Source organism: Petaurus breviceps, unplaced genomic scaffold (assembly GCF_028583685.1).
Source record: "Petaurus breviceps papuanus isolate PSGF00001 unplaced genomic scaffold, PetGlider_PUasm1.0 90895, whole genome shotgun sequence".
NCBI lineage: Eukaryota > Metazoa > Chordata > Mammalia > Diprotodontia > Petauridae > Petaurus > Petaurus breviceps.
The window spans coordinates 6456442-6482249 of NW_027187372.1; the positions used below are offsets into that span (position 1 = coordinate 6456442).

The 25808-nt window shown below is 35.6% G+C and overlaps 1 protein-coding gene and 1 long non-coding RNA gene across 2 annotated transcripts in view; one reads left to right on the forward strand and one right to left on the reverse strand.

Moving 5' to 3' along the window:
• HMCN1 (hemicentin 1) overlaps nucleotides 1-25808 on the forward strand; it is a 514591-nt gene that overhangs the window by 414513 nt on the left and 74270 nt on the right. Inside the window, exons 69-82 of the mRNA XM_069074427.1 lie at nucleotides 2638-2834; nucleotides 8214-8295; nucleotides 9625-9761; nucleotides 11166-11307; nucleotides 12390-12534; nucleotides 13030-13157; nucleotides 13502-13658; nucleotides 17364-17485; nucleotides 18211-18375; nucleotides 18960-19067; nucleotides 19827-19964; nucleotides 20068-20202; nucleotides 22299-22568; nucleotides 25052-25242. Coding sequence (XP_068930528.1) covers nucleotides 2638-2834; nucleotides 8214-8295; nucleotides 9625-9761; nucleotides 11166-11307; nucleotides 12390-12534; nucleotides 13030-13157; nucleotides 13502-13658; nucleotides 17364-17485; nucleotides 18211-18375; nucleotides 18960-19067; nucleotides 19827-19964; nucleotides 20068-20202; nucleotides 22299-22568; nucleotides 25052-25242 — 2117 coding nt within the window. The remainder of the gene's footprint in view (nucleotides 1-2637; nucleotides 2835-8213; nucleotides 8296-9624; nucleotides 9762-11165; nucleotides 11308-12389; nucleotides 12535-13029; nucleotides 13158-13501; nucleotides 13659-17363; nucleotides 17486-18210; nucleotides 18376-18959; nucleotides 19068-19826; nucleotides 19965-20067; nucleotides 20203-22298; nucleotides 22569-25051; nucleotides 25243-25808) is intronic.
• Nucleotides 1-25808, reverse strand: part of LOC138151006 (uncharacterized) — a 92728-nt gene that overhangs the window by 25143 nt on the left and 41777 nt on the right. The gene's annotated exons all lie outside the window — the stretch shown is intronic.

Consider the following 25808-nt stretch of genomic DNA (forward strand, 5'->3'; position numbering starts at 1 on the left):
TTAAGTATCATCCCTTCCTATTAAATTGGTCCTGTGCCCTCTGTCTATGTATACCTGTACACATATATACACACACTCACATATGTATTCATATGCCCATATACCCTCTTATACAGACATATATATATGTATGTATACATCTATATACACACACATTTCTATTTCCTTCGACTATTCTAATACTGAGAAAAGTTTCATAAGTTACAATTATCATTTTCCCATGTAGGAATGTAAGTAGTTCAATTCTGATAAGTTCCTTATGATTTCTTTTCCCTGTTTACCTTCTCATGCTTCTCTTGCTTCTTGTATCTGAATGTCAGATTTTCTATTCCACTCTGGTTTTTTTTCATCAAGAATGCTTGAAAGTCCTCTATTCCATTGAATGACCATATTTTCCCCTGAAACATGATACTCAGTTTTGCTGGGTAGGTGATTCTTGGTTTTACTCCCAGTTCCTTTGACCTCCGGATTATCATATTCCAAGCCCTTCGATCCCTCAGTGTAGAAGCTGCCAGATCCTGGGTTATCCTGATTGTGTTTCCACAGTATTCAAATTGTTTCTCCCTGGCTGCTTGTAATATTTTCTCCCTGATCTGGGAACTCCAGAACCTGGCTATAATATTCCTAGGAGTTTTTTTTGGGGGGGGGATCTTTTTCAGGAGGTGATTGGCAGATTCTTTCAAACTCTATTTTGTCCTCTGGTTCTATAATATCAGGGCAGTTTTCCTTGAGAATTTCTTGAAGGATGATTTCTAGGTTCTTTTTTTGATCATGGATTTCAGGTCGTCCAATAATTTTTAAATTATCTCTCCTGGATCTATATTCCAGGTCAGTGGTTCTTCCAGTGAGATATTTGACATTGCCTTCTATTTTCTCATTTATTTGTGTCTTTTTAATAGTATCTTGATTTCTCATAAAGTCACTAGCTTCCATTTGCTCCAGTCTAATTCTGAAGGAATGATTCTCTTCAGTGAGCTTTTGAGATTCTTTTTCCATCTGGCCAATTCATCTTTTTAAGGAATTCTTCTCCTCATTGGCTTTTTGAGCCTCTTTTTCCATTTGAGTTAGTCTATTTTTAAGGTGTTATTTTCTTCAGTCAGGTTGTTGACTCTCATTTCATAATTTTCTCGCATCATTCTCATTTCTCTTCCCAATTTTTCCTCCACTACTCTTATTTGGTTTTCAAAATTCTTCTTAAGCTCCTCTATAGCCTGTAAGCAGCTTTGTCTTTTGATGGAAGCTTTTTATGCAGGAGTTCTGACTTCACTGTCTTCCTCCTGTTCCTTGCCTTGATCCTTTTTTTCCCCAAAAAAGGAATCCAAAGTCAGACTGCTGTGCTTGACTTGCTTCCTTTACTTGCTCATGTTGCCACTCAATTACTTGACTTTTGAGCTTTTTGCCACAGTAGAACTCTGCTACCAGAGATGGAAGTTTTGTCCAAATCTCTGCGGTTTTCTCAGCTGCTAGAGCCATTAGGTGGCTGCCCTCTCTGAAGCCTCTACAAGTTCTGGAAAACTGGTCACACACCCCAGGACATCCACCCCAGATAGTGATCCAGATCCAAGCAGGTTAAAGCAAGAGTGATTACCCCTCAGATTGGACACTTGGTCCCCTTACAAACTGCAGACCCAGAGCTCTGAAGAGGTCATGTGGCAATGGGTGGATGGCTGCCATGCCTCAGCTGCTTCTTGCCCTGGGGGGCAAAGGCTGGACCACACTCCCAAAGTCCACACTGAACTGACCTCTCACTTTGTCCTTAGCATCTATGGGTTGATAACTCTGGAAATTGCCACACCTGCTGGTGATCTGAAGTCCCTACAGTCAGTGGCTGGTTGTGGCTGCCCTGAGGCTAAAACCTTGGGCTCAGGTGGGGGCTTGACTTGGCTCCCAGAGCACTGAGCTGGCCCCTTCCTGCCGCAGCCTATCTTCAGCAGGAGGTTACCTTCTCTGTGTCATTTTGTGGGTTCTGTAGGGTTAGGTTCTCCTAAGTTTGTTTATAGTCATTTTTTACGTGAATTGGAGGAGGTGAGAGTGGGAGCCCCTTGGAAGTCCTGTTTATACTCTGTCATCTTGACTCCACCCCCCCCAAATGTGTTGAATTTCAAAGTTCTTAAATGTGGAGACGGTACAATTGTGGGTAACAGCAAGATCAATGGTATGAGCGTCTTTGTGTGTATGAGCACCTAGTTAGTTCAAGACAATGGGATGGGCCAGAGAGACAAATTTGAAACAAAGCCTCTTCTTTTTTTGGTGCAGACTATTTTTAAGCTACTGCTGTTTTCAGTAAAACTTAGAAATTACGGGATCAGTTCTTTTCCTTTCAAGCATATACCAGCTTGTAAAAACAACATAAAACTGAGTCTTTATAACCACAACTATCTCAGTTATCCAATTCCCATTCCCACTATTCATAGCAATATTCAATAGCACTCCATTTCAATGTGGACTTTATAGGCTTGACATAGTGATTTATCCTTTGTAAATTAATGTCAGTGTCAATAAAGAATAACGTAAAGGAACTGTATTTCCAAGTGCTTTATCCTAACCAACTGAATACTTACTTTTTCTTTTAAATATGAATTTGAGCAGGTTTTATTAATGTTGTTTAAACCTTAGATTTTTCTCTTCATTAAATAGAGCCACCTCATATCAATGGATCAGATCATCCTGAAGAGATATCTGTAGTTGTTAATAATCTCCTCGAACTTTTCTGCATGGCTTCTGGTATTCCCATTCCCAAAATTACATGGATGAAAGATGGACGGCCCCTACCACAGATTAATGATGTTCAGATTCTGGGAGGAGGAGAGGTCCTTCGACTTCCTAGTGCTCAGGTATTGTGTTAGAATATTGCAACTGCATTTTCCCCTTACTTTGGACTTCTCATCTGTAAAAAATGTAGAAAGCTTAGGAATTAGTAATTTGAGGGAAACATTAAAATAGTTTTGGATTTTATTTTTATTCACAGATCTAAATGATTTTAGCATCAATTCATTTACACAAAGGACTTTTGCCCTCATACAAAGATAACTTGGGTCCCAGAAGGACAGTGTTTTGTTGGATCACTAGGGATTATGGCCTCAAGTGACTCCTTAGGGTTCTCTTTCTGCATAGCTACCATGGCAGTACTGGACACTTGCCATGCCACTTTTTCTTCCAATAGGTATGAATCTCCCTGCATCTTCCAGACTCTGTGTACCCTCTTTCCAGGTTGCAAGTTCCTGTCTATGGGTATAGATAGTATAAAAATAACTCATAACTGTCTTCCATTTTTTTATGCTACCACCCACTTGGATCCTACTCTTTTGTGTCCTTAGCATATAACCCAAAGAAACCACTCAGTTATCATATAAGAAAAGTATTAATATCTGAGCATTGGGAGTAACCCCATATATTTCTGTTACAGGCTGAATTTTCAGCTCCCCATCTCCATCCTCTTCTGTGTTGTACCTTTTTGCTCTGCCAGGGAAAGAGGAAATAAGTGCACCTTTTGTAGGAAAGTCTAGCCAGACTTCTCAGTTTAAAGGTCACATGTGGAAGTTATCTCAGAATTCTCTAATCACCTTCTAATTTCTCTTATAGATACTGCACTCAACTCCTCACTAGTTACTATGTGCATCTGCTTCTAACTCAGTACCCCAGCTGAGACAAAGTTGAAGTGAATTGCCTAAGATTACATAGGTGAAATAGGCAGCACAGTGGAGAAGAAGAGTACTGAACTTGGAGTCAGAAGTTCAAATCATGCTTCAGATACTCACTAGGTGTCTAACTCTGAGGAAGTCATTTAACCTGTTTGCCTTAGTTTCCCCATGTGTGAAATGGGGTGAAATTTGCAAACCTTAAAGCACTATATAAATCTAACTACTACTACTACTATTAGGAAGCAGGGCTGAAATTCAAGACTAAATCTTTTGACATCAAATACATTTACAAGTTTTTTTTTTCACTACACCATTATGCTGCTCATAACACTGAATAAGTTGGTTGTACCAGTGAAGTAGATTAATAACCTAATGAGATTTTAATATTTTGCATATGTAAGTTGCTTTAAACTGTTTACACAAATACATGTACAATTTTCAATTGAGACATAACAGCATTCCATTCAAAAAATTCCATTGTGCGAAATAAAGTTGAATACTCCCTCAAAATGAATTGTAATAGAACCACTGTAATATGTAAACAAAAATATTTAGCCCTTTTCATATGTTGGCAGGTGGAACATTATGATGCCTTTTAGCTCTCTAAGCAATAAATAATCCCACACAATGGCTTTCTCTTGTCCTTGCTCAGTTAATAGACACATTTCCTAATGAAATTACATGTTCATATGCTTATTTCATTGTAACTAGAAAAGGAGGAAAGAAATCTTAGTTGAACTCTATTTAAAGTTTTGTTTTGGTTTTTTCCTGTCATTATATAGCAAATGCTCTTCAAATTCTCCTGTCTTTTCCCCTTTTCTAACATCCTGTTTACTCTGGACAAAAACAAACAAATCTGCTTAAACTATTAAGTTACCAGCTTAATCAAAACAACACTATACTACAATCAGTTAGTCAGCAAATATTTATGGAAGTATTGCTAATGGAAGATATTAATACTAGGCACTGCGGGGTCAGAAATGTCTTGTATGACTGCCCTCAAGGACTTTATTTTGAGGAACAAGGTATATCCTGCATTGTCCTTATATTTCCACCATCTTTGGATGAGACTGGGATGGGTGCAAAGCATTAGATCAGCTCAGCCCCCAAGGATCTAATAATTGTCCCCTTATTCTTCCTCAGCCTGTGGGATCTCAAAACAAGAGAGGCAGAGGGAGGAAGGGTCCACATCAAATTCCCACTCAGTCGTCACAAAATCCTAGAACATGACTACTCCCATTTATCTGGTTATTTCCCAGGCTGTTTGAGTTGCCAGCATGGCAGAATCAGTATTTGCTGAGAAAAAAGTCATATATATATATATATATATATATATATATAAATTTATATAAAATTTTATATATACACATACATATTTATATATGTATATACATTTTCTCCATCTTTTCTTTCCCTGTACTCATTCCCATTCACCTCAGCCCTATCCCTCCACAGCCTACATCCTCTTTCCTCCCATTCCATTGCATCATCTGAAATCCTCATCAACAAACTGCCTTTTAACTTACATCTTATCCCTTGATAATCTACATTTTATTAGTTTATCAGAAACCTAGCTTTCTTCAGAAGACACTGTATCCCCAAGTTTCTTCCTTTTCTCATGCCTCTCAAAGAATTAGGCCAGAAGGAAGAATAAATGTGTTCTTTGATTCTCATTTCCAGTTTCTTACTATCACTTTGCCATCATCACTCAGTAACCCCTAGTCCTTTGAGGTTCACATCATCTATCTTTATCTTATAGTCCAACTACTTTTCACATCTATATACTGACCTCCAGGTCATGCTCCCTGCTTTCTGCAAGTTCAACACATAATTCATAGAATTCTCACCCACACCCTTCTGTTGGCCTCATATTTGGGGTTCTTAACATGCTTTTTAATGTCTCCTCAGGGGCTCTGGCCTCTAGTTCACTGATCTCTTAAATTTCAGGGACCTTCATCTATATGCTACCTCAGTCACACAGGAATAGTGAAGTTGATCTAGCTATCATCTACCACCATTATCCAGAAGTCTGATATTTCTCTTTTTGATCACAGTCTCCTACCCTTCCATTTCTCCCTGTGACTTCACCTTCCTAAACCTATTTATTCTTCAACCTCACGAAGGGCCCCTCTACCCTAGTCTGGACTCTCTTTCTTCCTATCACAATCTCAAGCCCATGGTTGACTAGTTCAACCACTTACTATCAATTACCAGCTAATCTTTTGATTTATTGTCTTATTAACCATATTGCCAAACTCGATCTGCCTGGGTTTTATCTTACATGTGGCCCTCTTGTCAAGCCTAAATTTTCTGCTCATTCTCTTGAGCCCATCTCTCTCCATAATTTTCACCTTTAGTGATGTTTTAATGAGCACTGTGAGCACTAGATTTTCTGTCTGCTCTATTACTTACCTCTGTGTCTTTGAGTAAATAATTTCAGTTTCATTATCTGAAAAATGTAGGGGTTGGACTAAATGATCTCCAATGTCCATTCTGATTCCACGTCTATGATCCTATTTTCGTTATTGCCTTTGGCAACAAAATGAAACCAACTCATACTTTCCTTTCCAAGGAGAGCATGTGACCTATTCTCTGTTTAGCTATAAATTATTTTGTCTTTTAGTTTTATTTCTACTGAGAATGTCAGAATTCATTTATTTGATTCCTCTAGTAATGGGTCAGTTCACTGGACACTGTACCTCTTACATTCAGTGTACTAACAACTAAGTCATTCTATGTGGCCTGCTTATACATTCATTTATCCCATTCACTTTTCCACTCTGCCACTCTTATGGTAGAAGTGGAAGAGTATTCCACAAGACTACAGGCCATTTTGGTGTTTTCTTTTTTCTTATTGATTGCATTGGTAAAGGAATCAACTGTTAAGTGGTCTGTCTACTGGCGACTATCCTCTAGATCAACTAAGCTGGTTCTCAGAGAGCTAATGTAGTCTGTGTCTAGGACCTAATTCAAAGCTTTTCCTGAATAGTAGAATTTTTCGTTTTGTGTTTTTTTAGTATAACTTGTAAGAACCCAGGGTCACCTCCATATCTTGCTACTATTATTTATAGGTGCGATTTTGGTAATATATCTGTTATAACAATATTTGATTTTATTAAAACAAAACAACTTGGAACTTTCATAGCACTTGATGTTGGGGGATTTTGCTAATTGCAAAATTATAAAACTTGAAACTTCTGCATTTCAATTCTGCTAATATTTACTGAGCACCTACTATGTGCTCAGCACAATGCTAAAGTGATATCTCAAGGAGTTTATATTCTTTTAGTGAAACTAAGACTTCTCCAAGGAAAAATTCATATGTCAAACATTTAAGGAATTATACAAAGTTGTATAGTTAGTTGGGTGCCAAAGTGTCATCCAGGGTAGTTGGGAATAAGGGGAGGTCAGGAAAGAAATAAAGTTTGCTGGAACTGTCAGGAATAGTTTCATGTAGGCCATAGGACTTAGGGTGGCAGAATTTAGAAAAGTAGAAGGAAGACCATTACAGGTAAGGGAAGTATCAAAGCAAAGGCAGAAAGATAAGAATAAGCAGTGAGCATGCATTGACTTGACTTGTTTGTACAGCAGTACAAATGAAATAGGTAGATAGGACCCATTTATGGAGTACCCTGAAAGCTAAGATGAAGCATTTGTGATTTATTTCATGGATACAAGAAAACCAACATAGGCCAATGATTTGATAATAGGTAACCTATTCTAAAACTCCATTTAAACAGTTCCAAAAATTCCACCCTTGTAGCTCTCAAACTCTCTGAAGATGCAAGCTTACCCAAGCACTTCTTTGTAGATACATGAACTTTGAACATAGGGACATAAAAAATACCCACTATCCCCAGGGGGTACTCAGGTAGTAAATGAAAGGACTATTCTCCACTTATTCAATATAAATTACTCACTGAGAAGGGAATGGCTCATTGGAGGCATTTACACATATATACAAACATCATATGAATTTGAACTGGAAAACTTAATGAAAAACCTGGATGTTTAACTTGCCATCAAACATTTCTTTTTTTAATGGAAGTTTTCAGCTTTTGTTTAAATGTCTGGCATTGTATTTTTACTGAACTAAGGTCCTGTCAAAGACATTAAGTTAAAACAGACCTTTGTTCTAATATGTTTGTACATGTATTATGAATGCTACATGTATATATATGCATTTTATTATTGTGTTTCATTTTTATGACCTGTACTGCTACTTTCCAAATTTAATTCTTTTTATTCAGAAATTCTCCCAACAGACATATAAATTTGTATTATAAACTATAACAAAATCTTATCACATGCATATAAATTACAAACATTCCTGAGATGAAATATTGAAACTGTATTGCAATGAGAAGTGTCTCATCAGAGGTTTAAAGGGATTTTTATATGTGGAACAGAAACCCCAAAAGATAATGAACTCTTTAATCTTTTGAGAATCATGCTTTCTTCAGCAAATCTTTGGGGATTTCAGTTATTCTTTTCCCATTTTTGTACTCATTATAAAAGTAATATGTTGTCCACATATTTTGTGTATGTAATTAAGTCATCTTTTTCCTTTAGGTGGAAGACACAGGAAGATATACATGTTTGGCATCTAGCCCTGCAGGAGATGATGACAGAGAATATTTGGTGAGAGTTCACGGTAAGTTTGTCCAGAAGCTCTGCAATCATCGTATGTCCTCATTAGGCTACATATTTGAATATAACAATACATGTTATATTATTAGGTATATTTATATTTTAAATTTTTCTTTTGTCTTTACTTGTTTGATTCTAATATTCTTACACCCAGCACTTTTCTGTATGACAAACATGGGAAGGGGATTTGAACAGTCACATTGGAGCCAAACTATTATACTCTCACTTCAGTCGGTGTATAACCTTTGAGTCTAATGACCAAGCTGAAGGACAGATAGACTTGGTGCTGTCTTTGCATCATGAAGTGCTGCCTTTAATAGACATTGATTTCCAAACTTAAACTTTTAGAATTTGCTGAGTTGGTTAAAAAGAATTAAGTATGATTAGACATGTAATATTAGTAGAGGTGAGTAGATATTTTTCAGCATACATTTTTATGAGTAGATATTGACTATATTAAAAACACTATATGATACCTAGAGAAAATTAGTAGGAAGAGTTTATATTTAATTAACAAGTCCTTTTAATAATTTAATATGTTCTAAGATACCTTCTGTTTAGTTTTTTGTGTTTTTCCATTGACTGAATGGTAGAATCCCCAGTCTAGTAACATTTTTAGAATCAAGCAAGAAGCAATGTAATGATTTCTGAGAGTAATTTGGAATCCTTTTAGTGTAGAAGTTCTTAATCTTTTTCTTGTCATGGACCCTATGGATACTGTTTCACTATTTTTTTTTTATTTTTTTAGATTTTGCTTTTTGGAGGGGGGAAGGTAGGGCAATTGGGGTTAAGTGATTTGCCCAAGATCACAGGCTAGTTTTATGTTAAGTGTCTGAGACCAGATTTGAACTCAGGTCCTCCTGATTCCAGGGCTGCGCCACCTAGCCGCCCCTATTTCACTATTTTTAAATGCTTAAAATAAAATATATAGGATTACAAAAGAAAGCAATTATATTGGAATATAAATATCAAAATATTTTAAAGAAACAAATTCACAGACTCCTAAGTTATAAACCCTTGTTCTAGTGGAAAAAGAAAATGACGTAAGAATTAGAACTTGGCCTTGTCCTAGTTCTGCCATGAATTGTGGAACTCTGGACAAATTGCCCCATCTTTGTGCTTTAGGTACCTCATCTGGAAAATGGGATAATGAGACCCATTCTGCCTCACAAGGTGGCTGAAGATTCACCTGAGTTAATATGTATGGAAAGACCCTGAGATTTAGAAAGTGTTCTCCAAGCATACATTACAAGCGAGAACAAATTGCTTTGTTAAGTTGTCTTATATGTTTTATTTCATGTGAGGTTTTTAATGGTTTTATTGTCATATACAGTACCTCCTAACATTGCTGGGACCAGCGATCTTCAGGACATCGTTGTGTTACAAAACAGACAAGTTACACTGGAATGCAAATCAGATGCAGTGCCCCCACCCATAATTACTTGGCTTAAAAATGGAGAGCAATTACAGGTAAATTTCATATAGTTTTGTTTCATAGGTATTTTGTTGAGGAAAAGAAAATCAGGCTACAAATTTCACCAGCCTTACCCTTCCTCTATAGAATTACTGTAACTAGAATGGCTGGTATAGGACCTAGTGGGACTATTTCACTCCATTCTACACATCAACATTCTAAATATCAGAATGCTTTGTGATACAGGTTTGAATTTGGTCATTCTACTGCATCCTTCTCTGAGATGACGAAAACTCTCAGGGTTCCCAAAATTTACATGACACCTGATGGGCCTTCTAGATCCCTGGGACTAACCTAACACTGGTCTTTTCTAGTTGGCTGCATGCTTTCCTTGACCTAGACCTGGATTTGGATCACTCAGTAGACTATCCCCAAAACCCTTAAAACCAACTTAGGCTCAGTGGAACTGGGATACTAGTCCCTAAAGGAAAAGACACATACTGAATTCTCTAGTGTCTCCATAAACCAGTATACTGTTGATTGACATTAAAATTATCCATGTGACTTTTTAAAGTCTGCTTGATTCAATAGAATATGATGCTCTTTTCTGGAATGTTTTGCCTTTGTCTTAAGTGTTGAATTCCTCAATTCCTCTCTCTTTATTCTTCCTAAGTCCTATGAACAAATATAAAAAATCCTATTGGTTCTATGCTGAAAGGTCTACTAGACATAAAGAAAAGGAGGCATTTTCATCAAATGAAAAGAATCATAGGCGGGGGTTTTAGGAGGTCTGGATTCTAATTCCCATTTAGACAATAATTGGTTAAGTCACCATAAAGGAATCTATATGTGAAATACATAATATCTGCCTCTCTCCTTAGAGTGATTTAGTAAAGTAACATCTATGAGAGGGGGTCACATGCATTTGTTATTAAGTCGTGTCTGACTGTTTGTGACCCCATTTGGGGTTTTCTTAGCAAAGATACTGGAGTGATTTGCCATTTCCTTTTCCAGCTTATTTTACAGATGAGGAAACAGGATGAAATGACTTGTCCCTGGTCACATATCCAGTAGGTGTCTGAGTCCAGATTTGAACTCAGGTCCTCCTGACTCCAAGCCTGGTGCTCTATCCATATAGCTGCCCCATAGTCACAGGCATAGTAGAGTGCTAATCTCAAAGTCAAGAAGTCCTGGGTTCATGTCCAACCTCTGACACATTCTAGCTATGTAATTATGAGTAAATCACTTAACCTCTCCATGCCCCCAAAAGAACTCATTTCTATCAGAAGTAGCTTTTAGTGGCCTGAAATCACAGATCAAAATCTACAAGTTTTGCATGTTTCACTTGGGAGAAAGCATTTATGGTAAAGTAACATCATCTGACCTAACCTTGGGCTTTTTTGATGTATTAAAATGATCATATTTGCAGCATAACTGTATTTTTCATTTATTTAATTTAGGCAACTCCACGAATCCGTATCCTATCTGGTGGGCGATACTTACAGATCAACAATGCAGACTTAGGGGATACAGCCAGCTACACCTGTGTTGCAAGTAATATTGCAGGAAAGACTACTAGGGAATTTGTTCTGACTGTAAATGGTAAGAAAAAAACATTAACTTGACACATTTTTAAAATGTAGCCAAATACTTCCATAATAATTAAAAACATATTTATTTCAACATTTTACGTGCTAAATGCTGAATAACATTTCATGCTAAATAACATTTTATAAGCTAAATCACTGAAGTTAATTGCTTTGAAGCCAAAGATTATTTTGAATCCATAAAGTGGTCATATTTTAAGTGAGTTAAATGTAATGAAAATCATAAATAGGAGAGTATGTTGTCTAAACTGTGACCCAATCCCAAAGGACATTTTAAAGAACACTGCTCTTAGGAACAGGCCTAGAATTCTTAAAGCCCAGTGTCATTCAGAACAAAGTATTTGAAGAAGGCATGCTCCTAATCCTTCATTCATCAGTCCAACCTATTTTTCACCTCACCTATACTGACTGTGGTCTGGAACTAGATGTTTTTGTGTTGGAGATAATTGTCTCTAGTAGATAAAATCCAAAGACTAAGATTTGCTAACTTTCAAGAGAATATTTCAGATTTTCTCCCCAAAATATCACTTAGATATGTAACCTGTGCAATTATACATGTTAGTGAATGACCAACACAGCTCATGTCACTAATGCCAACATTCAAATTCAGGTTTTCTGTTCCCAGATGAACTCAGTGTGTAATGAAGTGAACTGCACTGAGACTGAAAAGATTGATCACAGATGTGTTTCTTTAAAAATCCTACTTTCTGTTCTTCATTTAAAGAAAAGCTGTGCCAGTGTCAACATTTTCAAACTATTCTTTTGGCCAAGCAGGAACATGAAATATCATCTTTAATTTGTATCAGACCAAATCTGATTTTTATTGAAATTTCTTGCAAGGAACTAGATTTCTCACATGATATCAGAGTTTTAAAATTTCTCCTTTTGTATTGGACACAAAGTATCTTCAATAATGTAATCCTTAACATTTTGAACTATAAACTGATTCTATTTCTGTTAATACAAATCAGTTGTAGGCAAATCTACATATTTAGCTCAAAGTTTACTTTGTGCTAACCTTTTCAAGACTTTAAGTGAAGATATGTTTCTAGTATTAACTGAATGTTTTATATGCAGTTTCTCCAACCATAAAAGGGGGCCCTCAGAGTCTTGTTGTTCATTTGAATGAATCAGCTGTATTGGAATGCATAGTTGAAGGGGTACCAACCCCAAGAATTACCTGGAGAAAAGATGGAGCTATTCTGACTGGGAATAATGCCAGGTAATATTGAGAGAAATAATTAGTTTTAAATAAGTTATTCTTCGATTTTGTAAATATTCTTGAGAGGAATGAAATATACCATGAGACTAGAAGAATGAACCTTTGTCTGGTGCATTATTTTTAGTCAACTGTATATTCAGAACAACCACTGTCCTCCTTACTCTAACATATTAATGCTGAAATTATAGTAGAGTACTATGTGTAGGACCATGAATATATTTAAGATGAAAGGCCAGAGCTTAACAATGAATCTCATGTTTTAGATCCTCAAATATGGGACAATTTGCTGTGAGATTTAGTAATCTGTTTGCTTAATTCCATTCAATTATTGTAAATTTACCCAACTCAGAAAATGGGTCAGAACTAGGAGAAATTTAACTAAACAAACTCTTTAAAAATAAGGGAAATTATGTGAGACTAATTGAGGAGAGTTGGTGTTTATTTTCCTCAGCATATAATGTATGAGACAAGCTTTGCTTATGACCTTTATTTTAGATATTCTGTCTCAGAGAATGGATTCCTTCATATTCACTCAGTACATGTCAGTGACACTGGGAGGTATTTATGCATGGCCACCAATGCTGCTGGAACAGAACGCAAGCGAATTGATTTACAAGTCCATGGTAAATATATATTTAGAAACACCCAGGAACTGGAAGTAAAGTTGGAAAACTTCAAGAGTTTAAATTAGTTGTTGATATTTTGTGCTCATAGTTTTCATGGAGACCCTGACATTCTGGGTTATTCGAGTACATCACATTTTGTAATAAAAATCAAGGATCTTTGTTTTCCTGCTACTATGAGCCAAGAATGTAAATTTAGAGAACCTTATTACATTGCTAGCTAAAAATATAAGAAAAGCTACAAATTAAGTATTTAGAGTATTTCAGATTTAAAGTAAGTTTGAATACAGGACAGAGTATGTTCTGTTGGATTTGTTCCTCATTTGGTGACACTTTTCCTTTAGTCCCTCCATCTATTGCTCCTGGACCTACCAATATTACTGTTACTGTAAATGTTCAAACTACTCTGGCATGTGAAGCTACTGGAATCCCAAGACCATCAATAAGTTGGAAGAAGAATGGACAATTTCTTAATGTGGATCAGAATCAAAATTCCTACAGGTGAGTAATTCATCCTATGAAACTAATTTTTCCACTTGAGAGTGGGGGAGGGCAGATAAAGAGAAAGCGAGAATTTAAATTTTCATTCATGACAATAAGACAGAAAGTATCTGACTTGAGGACAATTAACTGGTAAACACAGTATTGAAATTTGTTTAACATGAAAACTATCCCCCCCAACGTAAAACTTGTATTTCTGCCAAATTCTCCCCAAAGTGTCCAGTGATTTATTTGTAAAATCTAAATTTTTTCCTTCAATCCTCATCTTTCATGACCTCTGTAATATTTGAAGACTTCTGTACACTCTTTTTACAACCCTTCTTCCTTTTGATTTTCCTCCTCCCTATCTGTGCTCTCATTCTCAATCTCCTTTACATCTGGGACTTAGCCACTGGGTGTATACCCAAGGCTTTCTTAAATTCTTTTCTCTTTTTCCTTTAGTCTTTCTGAAGTATCTATTCTTTGTGCATAACCCAAAACCTATATACAGTGGCATGTAAATTACTTTAGAAAGCAGTAATTTCGATGTGGTCTCATTTTGTTACTGCAGTGGTCATAAACATGTGACTAACACTGATACTAAGCTGGCTCTGAATGTCCAACCTGGACCAAATGAAACCTGATTGAGCTGAGTTTACCAGCTTTAGTAATTTCTGTCAGCTGAGGGCTAGATTTCATGTCAAAGTTATGTATGGCATGTCTCTTTGCATTTCCTTAACTGCCTTTGCTGTGTTTTAATTCTGTGGTTTTTAAGAATGAATATTATTCCAAGCAAATATGCAAAAATTATAGCTCTTGCTATGAGTGCTTAGAGCACACTTCAGTAACAAGGTGGTACATTGGATGCCTGGAGTTAGGAAGACCTAAATTCAAAGCCAAACTCAGACACTTAGGATTTATGTGACAGCGGACAGATTGTTCAGGTTCACACAACTGACTGAGAAAGGATATGAACTTGGGTCTTCCTGTCTTCAAGTCCAGTGCCCTATCAATAATATCATGTTGTTCTCACTCCATCTCCCATAGCTGCCCTTTGTACTGGCTATCCTCCATGCCTGGAATTCTTGCCCTACTTCCTTCACTCTCTGGAATACTTGGTTTCCTTCAAGACTTCAGCTCAACTCTCTACCTTGAGAGGCCTTTCCTGCACATTCCATTCCCACCTACTATTGCCTTATCCTTCAAGGTCATTTTCTGTTTGATTTGTTTAGATTTCATACATGCCTATAAATGTTGTCTCTCCCAATAGAATGTGATCTCCTCCAGAGCAGGGACTGTTTTTTTTGTCTTTGTGTCCTTAGTACCTAGCACAGTGCAAGGAACATAAGTGCTTAATAGGTACTTGATGATTGATTGAATCTGGAATTTTGATGTGGGTGTACCCTCCATCAACACAGATCACAACTCTACGCTTAAGTAAATGGTCTTCAGTATGTTTTCTTATAACACTATCTTTCATGTCAGTGAAAGATCCATCATTCTGGCCAAAATGGTCATGAGCCTCTGCAAATTTAGCTTTTTTGGTTTTTAAATAACAGTGCTTTATAGTTCATCTTTGGATCCATACTCAAAGCTTTGCATATTTTACAATTTGCAGAGCTTACAACATACAAGTATGGCATTCAAGAACATTAGGTTACCTTCATGTTACCATGAGGTATCAAAATAGGACTTTAGTGTTTTATGCTGAAAAGAATTCTCTATACAAATTCCTTCTTCTCTTGTAAATGAAGGAATAAAAAAGCATTTATTAAGCACTTGCTGTGTCCAATGTACTGTGCTAAGTGCTGGAGATATAGTTCTGTGCATACAAATATCATGGATAGAAACAAAATTATATCAAAAACACATTTTTAAACACAGTATTAATTGTTACATTTCAAAATCAATTTCCATAGTATTGTACTCAAATTAGTCATAAAAGAAAGAAATTAAAAGTTGTTGAACCAACATCTTTTGTGGAGCTTAAACTAATTAACATTTTTGTGGCTATTTTTTCCTTCTACTTTATATGCCTTTATATGTGTAAGTCTTGAAGAAAACTAAAACTTTGGATTATTAGGTCTATTGATTAATATAAATTAAAAATTTTGCTTCTCCTAGAATTAGCTTTTAATACATTCAAAACAAATTTCTAGACTAATGTATAAAATTTAGAGTTATGTGTTTATATGGTGGCATTAAGATTTACAAAACACTTTTCATGTTTTTTCATTTAATGCTTGGAATAGCCCTGGGAGGGAAGTGCTATTATTATCAACTCCCTTTTACAAATGAGGAAACTGAGACAGAGAAGTTAGATGACTTGTCCAAGGTCACATAGCAGTGTCTAAGGCAGGGTTTTAGCTCTAAGTCTTCTTGACTCCAAACCCATCAAAGGCATCAGCTAATGGGACTAAATTTTTTTTTGTTTTGTTAAGGAACCAAATGCAAATTCCAAGCAAACATTAATAAGGATATTCAGTCTTCTTAAATGCAGGCATGCACATGTATGCACATACACACACGCACACAGCTGATGCTTTTGGCCTTTCTTATTAAACAGTACCTGGCACATAGTAGGTATTATCCCACCATACCTCCTTTCTCTCATATTGTGGACTCTTTTACTTGTAACAACAACAACAAAAACTCTAGCAAAAGACATCTGCTACGGATTGTGTCTGAGAAAGTATGCATTAGTTTCCAGTTCTCTGGTAGGTGAGGAGGAGGTATGAGATTCTCATCGTGTTTTTTTCTTTTATTACTCAGATCTCAACTTCCTATGAGGGATCTATTAAAATGTTTACCCTTCGTGTATATTATTCTCTTGATTTGCTTTTAATATTAACCTGTTTTTTACAACTTTCTATTATTATTACCTCTCATTGTCCCTTCCCAATTGGGAAAAAAACTAACCTTGAAACAAAGATAGTCCAGCAAAACAAATTCTCTCATTGACCATATGCAAAAATGCTTATTTCATTCTAGATTTTTAATCCATCACCTCTCTGGCAGGAGAGAGATGGTGTAATTCACCTCCAGTGTCCGACTCATGTATTATTGCATTAATCAGAATTCTAAAGGCTTCCAAAGTAGTTTTCCACTATTGTGCTGTCATCACATAAACTTTTCTGGTTTCCTCTCAAACTATCCATTTTGTCATTCCTAGTAGCACAATAATATTCAATTACATTCATAGAAATTATTTGTTTTTCCATTCCCCAAAAGTGAGTGTTCCCTTAGTTTTCAGTTTGAAGCTACTGCAAAAAGAACTGCTATAAATATTTTTGTTGGTATTGGTCCTTTTCTTTCAGAATTCCACTTAAGACCATATACTAATTGTCTTTAGGAATCATGAAAATTTTCCCTACACAAAGTACATTTTTACATGATATTTTATACTGGCACATTCCACTTGAAGAATCATAAAATCATAGCATTATTCTTTGTAGTCACTATGAACTCTATATAAACAAACGGGAGGAAGAGGTGGAAAACAATGAGACCAGATACAAAATTCCATTTTTTCATCCCTTCTAGGGTAACAGGTTGTAGTCCGTATGGAGAATGCTAGGATTAGTTGACTATTTTATTTAATAACAAAGTTATCCTAGAGGAATCCACATTTTTAACCAATGCCTTATTAAATAAAAACTCTTTATGAAATTACTAAACAATTCATTACATCCTATGTAACTCAGATCTTTGAAACATGTTTCCTAGGCTGTTGTCTTCAGGATCTCTAGTAATCATATCACCTACTGTGGATGATACTGCATTATATGAATGCAGTGTGTCAAATGATGCGGGAGAGGATCAGAGAGCCATGAGTCTCACTGTGCAAGGTATGACTGTGTCAGAGCAGATATGCAGATGTACTTTATTATTACATCACAGGCCTCCACAGCCTTCTCAGTTCTGCAGTCTAAAGTAGCATTCACTAGAAAGTGTGATGTTGGATAAAGTGGAACACACAAATTCCCTAGGAAAGAATTCCATGTTTGACAAGATCCTCTGGAAAAACTGGGAAGCAGTCTGGCAGAAAATAGACTTAGACCAATACCTTATCCTGTATTCCTCAACACATTCTGGACAGATACATGAACTTAGTATTCAAACTAATACTATTAATATTATTAAAATATTAGGACAGGAGCTAATCATATACCTCTCACATCTATAAGTAGGCCATGAATTCTTAACCCAACAAGAATAAGAGGCACTTAAAAAAATTAAAATAGATAATTTTGGTTGCATCAAACTAAAAAGCTTCTGCACAGATAAAATTAATGCATATTTGAGAGAAAGGGAAGCAGTGAAATGGAAAAATCTTTGTATCAAATCTCTGTGATTAGATTTTGGTGTCCAAGACATATAAGCAATTAATAATATATTTAAGACAATTAGCCATTCCCCATTAGATAACTGGTCAAAGAATACAGATAAATATCACAATCAAGTAGCATTCACCATAAAGGAAAAAGAAAAAGGTGCGTATTAATAATATTTTAGAAATTAGTACATTTGAAAAATACTGAAAGTATTATTTCTTTTTATCTTCTTTTTTTAGTTCCACCTTCCATAGCAGATGAGACTACAGATCTGTTGGTCACTAAATTGTCTCCTGTAGTGATTACTTGTACTGCTTCAGGTGTACCATCACCCTTGATTCACTGGTCAAAGAATGGAATAAGGCTGCTTCCCAGGGGAGATGGCTACAGGATTCTTTCTTCAGGTATTCTGTCATACAGTAACACAATTTCACCAGGGTACTGAAATACTGAAATGTTGGTCTATAGTGTCTGTGGTTTATGTGAATTGTGATTCCACCACCAGAAGTTATCTTTGTCATAGCATCTTCTTTATTCCATTCTTATGTACTTTTATTTTGTTTTAAAATTATCCTTATTTCTATATATTGCATGTTCAATGGAATGAATGAAATTTATATATCCGTATTGATCAGGAGCAGATATAATAGGGCACATAAAAATATTTTTCCTCTCTGTTGTTTCCTCTACATTGAAGAGATGTCAAAGAGAGGAGCCTTAGTAGAAGCTGACACAGTAGGACCTCTCCAGGATCCATTTGTTTCTGAACAGATAAACACTCCTCTAAGGGTTAGAAATATTATACATATACATATATATATGTATGTATGTATGTGTGTATGTATACATATATATGTAAGTTGTACAGCAAAGTGTTTGGATATAAATGAGATGAGATCTGGATAGTACTGCTAAAAAAAGTTGTTATATTGCATCATGCAGAACTGTGTCAATATGCACCATATCTTTGTGTCCTCTTTCTCCCCAGGAGCAATTGAAATAACGGCTGCTAAATTAGACCATGCTGGAAGGTATACCTGTGTTGCCAGGAATGCAGCTGGCTCTGCACATCGGCATGTAACCCTTCACGTTCAAGGTAAGAAGGGTCATTTATTGAATAAATACCCACATTTTTTAATAATTCTGATCATTCTTGAAACAGTATTACTGGCCAGTATGGTAAAACTAGATTTATACTTATCTTGGGGAAAATCATGTCAAATATTTTTTTGCTATTTTGGATGGAAGAAGGCAGGGCAGTTGGGGTTAAGTAACTTGCCCAAGGTCACACAGCTAGTAAGTGTTAAGTGTCTGAGGCCAGATTTGAACTCAGGTCTTCCTGAGTCCAAGGCTGGTGCTCTATTCACTGCACCACCTAGTCACCCCCATGTCAGATATTTTTAAAACAAACTTTAAAAAGTTTAAAATGATAAGTTACAGACTAACCCCAGGATTTTTATAGCACTATTGTACAGTGGAAGGAATACTGGATTTGGGGTCAAAGAATTTGGTGGATCATATGAACTCTCTGGGCCTTAATTTCTCATCTATAAAAGTGTAAAACTAAATAGCTTCTAAAAATTCATTCAACTTTAAATCTTTGGTCCTCTGGTCAGCTGAGGGTCCTTTTCCTTTTCTGACTTTGTGAAATCTGACCCTACTTATCTTCTGTTGCTATTCTTTTTAAGTAAAAGCTCACTGTACTGGCAGGCCACTGAGCATGCAATGTGGTCTTTGTCTTCCTTTAGAACTACTCAATTGCTTATTGAGAATTATCTAGAATTATGAAGTAAAGCATGCCTAATTCCATGTCTCTAAGATATTTATTTCAAATGCATCATTTGATTTTTCTTAGAGCCTCCAGTCATTCAGTCCCAGCCAAGCAATCTAGATGTCATTCTGAACAACCCAATTTTACTTCCATGTGAAGCAACAGGGACACCCAGTCCTGTCATTACTTGGCAAAAAGAAGGTATTAACATCATCACCTCAGGTATCAGTCACTTTTTGATACATATATAATCAGTCTTTTACAATTAAGAAGTTGTTCTTTTTTTTAATTAAAAAGGATTCTAAATCTGTTTTTTCAAACATAGGAGGAAGTTATACAGTTCTTCCTAACGGTGGTTTACAAATCACCAAGGCTATTATTGATGATGCTGGTACTTATATGTGTGTGGCTCAGAATCCAGCTGGTACAGCCCTAGGCAAGATCAAGTTAAAAGTCCAAGGTATGTTGTTGGATTATTCTTGTGTTATTTAGATTTGGTTTTTTTATCAAACATAATTAAAATTATGTCACATTCCCACAAGGAGTTCAAAATACAGCATAAAACATTTCATTTTTTTCTTACATCATTTCATAAAGTAGGGAAGAAGCAGTTGATATCCCCATTGTACATGTTAGAAACTGGAAAAATCACATCACCTTTGGAATATACTTGAGCCTCGACAGTTAGTGCAAGGTAATCATTGTGTCCATCTCCATTAAAGTACAGAGTATATACTGAAATGCTTTTGCTGTTTTAGTATAGAAGACATTTTTTTTATTTTCTTGGAGAGTTGTCTGACCTGTCATCCTGAATTTTGAATGAAATCAAGCATTTTTAAGTACTATTTATAAGGCACCAGAATATGCAGGCAATTCAGACAATTCAGTGAAATTTTGTTTTTTCCCCTAAGACAAACTTAATTGTTGCATTTCAGACAAAATGGTCATTTAATTGACTAGATTGAATTAAGATACTTAAAAATTTTTTAACCTTGCTCTTTTTCCTCTTCCCTTTGTATTGTGCCAATCTTGAAGAAAGCTGGAGCTTTAGCTTACTAGGATTTCTTAGTTTTATTTATAGGTGAATTCAAAATGAAATTATTTTTGCATCACATAGGCATAGCCTTATTTCAAGGATGTCTTCATGTTGAAATCAATTTTTTAAGGTACAAAGTAAAACCAGAAGTGGATCCTGAACCACATAACTTGTATTTGCTTTTTCTATCTCCAAGGTTTAGCACAATGCCTCACACATAATATATTCTTGCTGACTGATTTTAGTATAATTCTTCTGATGAATTTCCCAGGTGTTATAGATCTCATTTGCCTAGTAATTAGGAATTCAATTTTCTTGAATAGTTCTTTTGGTTTCTTATTACTCTTTAATAATTATTAATGAAATGGAAATTATTTGACAAAAATAAGTCATCGGGTTTATGGAAAAGGAAGTAAAATAAGAACATTTTCCTGATTTTCCTTAATATGCTTATGTATATTTATTCATTTTTTAAAGTTTTGCATCTAGTTTAAACAAATTTACCAGTCAATAAAGCAAAGATAACCAGAACTGATTTTGCACCTGGGATATCTCACATTGTGTATAGATATATGTTCAAACATTGTGATTACAAAGCACAAATTAGAGTGCATAATTTAAAGTTTCTAATTAGGTAATTCATAGGGAGCTAATTGTGAACATTCAGCTCTTCTATATTAGTAATATAAAATACTTTAAGGAAAGTTGAAATTTCCACAGAAAACACAGATCATTTCCAGCTTAGTCCTCTAATCATATATTTTTCCATCATTCACTTATTAAATGTTTAGAAAATATTTAATGTAGTATAGTAAAAGGCACTATACTAGGCATTATAGAGGTTATAAAGATGCTGCTACCCTTCAGAAGTTTACAGTCAAGTTAGGAAAATTACATATGCAAAAATAACTATAATGGAGGGAAACATATAGCACTTCAGTTGTCTGGGTGTTACTAACAGTAAATGCTCTGGAAATTCACCATGGAGGAGGTAGAATTTGATTTGATTATTGAAAGAGGGGCAGATGAAGACCACAGGGGAAAGAGGATAGGACAAAGCAGGATAGGACATTATTGTAAGGAAAAGTATTTGGAAGCGATGAAAAGTTTGCTTCTATTCATATCTTCAAGTTTATTTTTTGTGCCCTGTGAAAATGCAAGGGAAAATTCAGACTTGATACAGATGTTAATGTTAGTATTTTTACCAGGCTACAGAATGAAATTTGTAAATCAAAAGTGGCATATGTACATATGCTATTCACTGAGTTAATACACCATGGATTATATATTTATAATCTTTTCTTTAAAAAGCTTAATGGAATTGCTGATCAAAAGTAAACCAGTTTTGATGCTGGAACAAAATAATAATAGCTTACATTTATATGGCACTTTAAAGTTTGCAAAAACTACACACTGTCCCATTTGATTTGCTCATATAAAATAAATATGCAAATAAAATGCAAAATGTGTACAACTCATTATTTTTTTTAATGAGGTTTAACTCTGTAAGTATCTATTAGTTCCTCCAGTCATTCGTTCCCATCCGAAGGAATATGTTGTTTCTGTGGATAAGCCTGTCACTCTGCTGTGTGAGGCAGAGGGCTACCCACCTCCTGATATCACTTGGCATAAAGATGGGCAGGAAGTGACAGAGTCAGTTCGCCAGCGAATCCTCAGCTCTGGGGCCTTACAAATCGCATTTGCTCAGCCTGATGACACAGGACAATACACATGCATGGCAGCAAATGTGGCAGGATCCCGTAGCTCGAGCACCAGCCTCACTGTCCATGGTAAGTTGTACCAAAGTGAAATTGCCTTAGGGGGGTTAATTTTTATGGCATAGAGAAGGAAATTAATATCAAAAAAGGTAGGAAGCAAATTGTTGAGGGTGGACAGCGAAGGCTGGATGGAATTTTTGTATATTAACTTGTTCTTCACATTTACCAATTATTTCTAAGTTTGTGAGAGAGAGAATTTTGTTCTGGAGATCTCAGATTTTTTGCAGTTTCCCTGCCTGTTGGCTTTCAGCAAATCTTCCTTACTCCCCAATTCATTACGAAAGGAAATAAATTCTAGAGTTTACCATATATATGCACACAAAACATAAAGAGATGAATTAATTCAGTGGAATAATATAGCAGTTTACCAAATATTTCTTATACATCCTTGGCAAGTTTCTCATATACCCTAGGAGAATTCACACCCCAAGATGAGAACCCCTGAGTTGGTTGTTTAAATAGATGTGATACTATCAATCATTTTCCAAATTAGGTTTTTCTAAGTTGTCTTTGGGGGACAGCTAGGTGGAGCAGTGAGTAGAATGCTGGACCTAGAGTTCAGAATATCTGAGTTCAAATCTGTCCTCAGACTGACTAGCTGTGTGACCCTGAGTAAGTCACTTAACCCTGTTTGCCTTAGTTCCTCATCACTACAATGAGCTGGAGAAAAAAAATGGCAAACCATTTTAGTATCTCTGCCAAGAAAACCGGACCATTTCCAAGGTTTTTGAGAAAGTACCAAAGGTTATTCACATTTAGTCTTATTTCTTTAGAAATTAACATTAGTGCTCAGGTTGCAAAGATACTATGATGTTGTAAGAATTAAATCTGCCTTCTTCAATAATTTATAAGATACTTAAATCCAAGTTCAAATAAGATAGTAAAAGGGGCAGCTAGGTGGCACAGTGAATAGAGCACCGGCCCTAGAGTCAGGAGGACCTGAGTTCAAATCCAGCTTCAGACACTTAACACTTACTAGCCTTGTGACCTTGGGCAAGTAACTTAACCCCAATCGCCCTGCCTTTCAAATAAAAAAGCAAAAACAAAAAAGATAGTAAATAAGGTATGGTAAGTAAATGACTTAATAAATAACTTAGTATTAAACAAATGGAGCCAAAGTTAAAATTCTCCTAGCTGTGTAATGTAAAAGTTGAATTTCAGTGTCTTCATCTGCATTTGCATGTAGTAGAATAATGGAATGGAATACACTTAAAATACAATAACAATATGGTATTTTCCTTAGCATTTTTATGAAATTTAATATACATTAGATAATTGCTTCATCATGATTTTTATCAGTTATTCCTAGCAGTTATTCTACGACACAGCTCCTGCATTAATACTTTACATGAATTTATTTTTAGTACATTAAGGTGATGGGAGCAGAGAAAAATCAGGAAACAGTGCAGTTGATGGAGTGATTTATTACATTTGACATTTGTTGGACATATAATTAAACTTTAGAATTGAAATACGGACAAAGAACAGTTTATGAATGTGTTAACTCTTCTTCCATGCAATGAAGAGTAGCATATTTTTTAGATTTTACATGCTCAGCAAAGGAAGAAAAGGCTTGTAGATATAGTGCTGGAGGGACTTTATTAAGGAAGCTGGCCTGATGTCACACAGATAGTAAGTGGCAAAGCCAGCATTCAAACCCAGGTGCTCTGACCTACCAACATCCAGTATTCTTTCCACTATACAGTGTTGTTGAGATCTGCACCAGTGAGAAGAATACCTATACCAATGAAATAACAAATCCATCAAACTATAAAAATATTTACTCTAATACCAAAAGAATCCACGATTTAATCCATATGGGAATTTTTATTTTTTACCAATCTAGATCACAAACCCATCTACAACTTGGCAGGTGATCTTTAATAATTACTGTGGTCGAAAATTGTATTGTAGCTGATCTGGCAATAAGCCTCTCTAAACCCCCATATAACTGAGGTATAGTCCACTGCCAATTGAGTGTGACCTGCCAGAGCTTGTGTTCTGCTGGCAAGGCCTTAAGGAACCCAGAGTCACCTGTACACAACAGAGGCATTTAATGAAGAATTTTGTAGAGGAGCTGGTATATATACACAATAGAAAATGAAAATCAAGACTCTCACAGTGACAAGGATTTGATCCTTTCAGAAACATACTTTGTAAAGGTGTAATAAAAATTTTACCTCTTGTCAACTAATATGGCACCCAAAATGAGAACCTTGGAACAGAAATAAGTTATTATGGAATAATCAAATTTAAGCATATTTAGGTTATTAATAACAGAGAAGTGGCACCGTGACCTATTTTTGTTCACATCTAAAATGTCTACTATTTCTGTTCTTTGTATATAGCAAAAAAAAGATGCAAATTATTTAATGATGTTTTGAGAAGCACAGGATAAAGTGTTTTGAAATAAATTATTTTTATTTTACTTATGATATGAATTCAGAGATCAAAGTGAAATTCCCAAATGAATATCTTTCTTTATTTCTTCATAGTACCACCCAGAATCCGCACCACAGAGGTGCAATACACAGTCAATGAAAACTCACAAGCAATTCTACCATGTGTGGCTGACGGAATCCCTACACCAGCAATAAACTGGAAGAAAGACAACATTCTTTTAACTGACTTATTAGGAAAATACACAGCTGAGCCATATGGAGAACTCATTTTGGAAAATGCTGTTGTAAGTTTCAAAAATCTGAACAGATTGTCAAAGTGGTTTCATACTTTTACTCAAACTGGAAATGTGGTTTTTAGCCATAAGAATACTGACCTATATGCCCAAGTTTGGTTTTCATATAAATCTGTATTTTTTGGTGGGGAATTCTGTCATTCCATAAACCAGGGATTACATGAAGAATTAAGAAGCTATAGGAATAGCCTGGGTAGGACAGGTATAATTTTTTAGGATTACATATACATTGAATGCTATAAATCTTTTAAGATTATTTGTGGTCTTTTCCAAAAGGGCTGACATAAATCAAGAGCTCAATGAGTTTTGTAAGTTAAAACCATTTAATTGTGTTTTCAATATTTGTCAAGTAAACGGAACCAAACTGAATTGAGATTCAAAGCACACAAGTAAAACAGCATAGGAAATAGCCCCTATTTGCCTACCAACACTGCTCTCTTGTGGTCTAAAGATTCCAGTATTAATAGCTTTCACTTCCTGCCAAATGTTTGTCCTTTCAGTACTATACACACACACACACACACACACACACACACACACACACACACACACACACA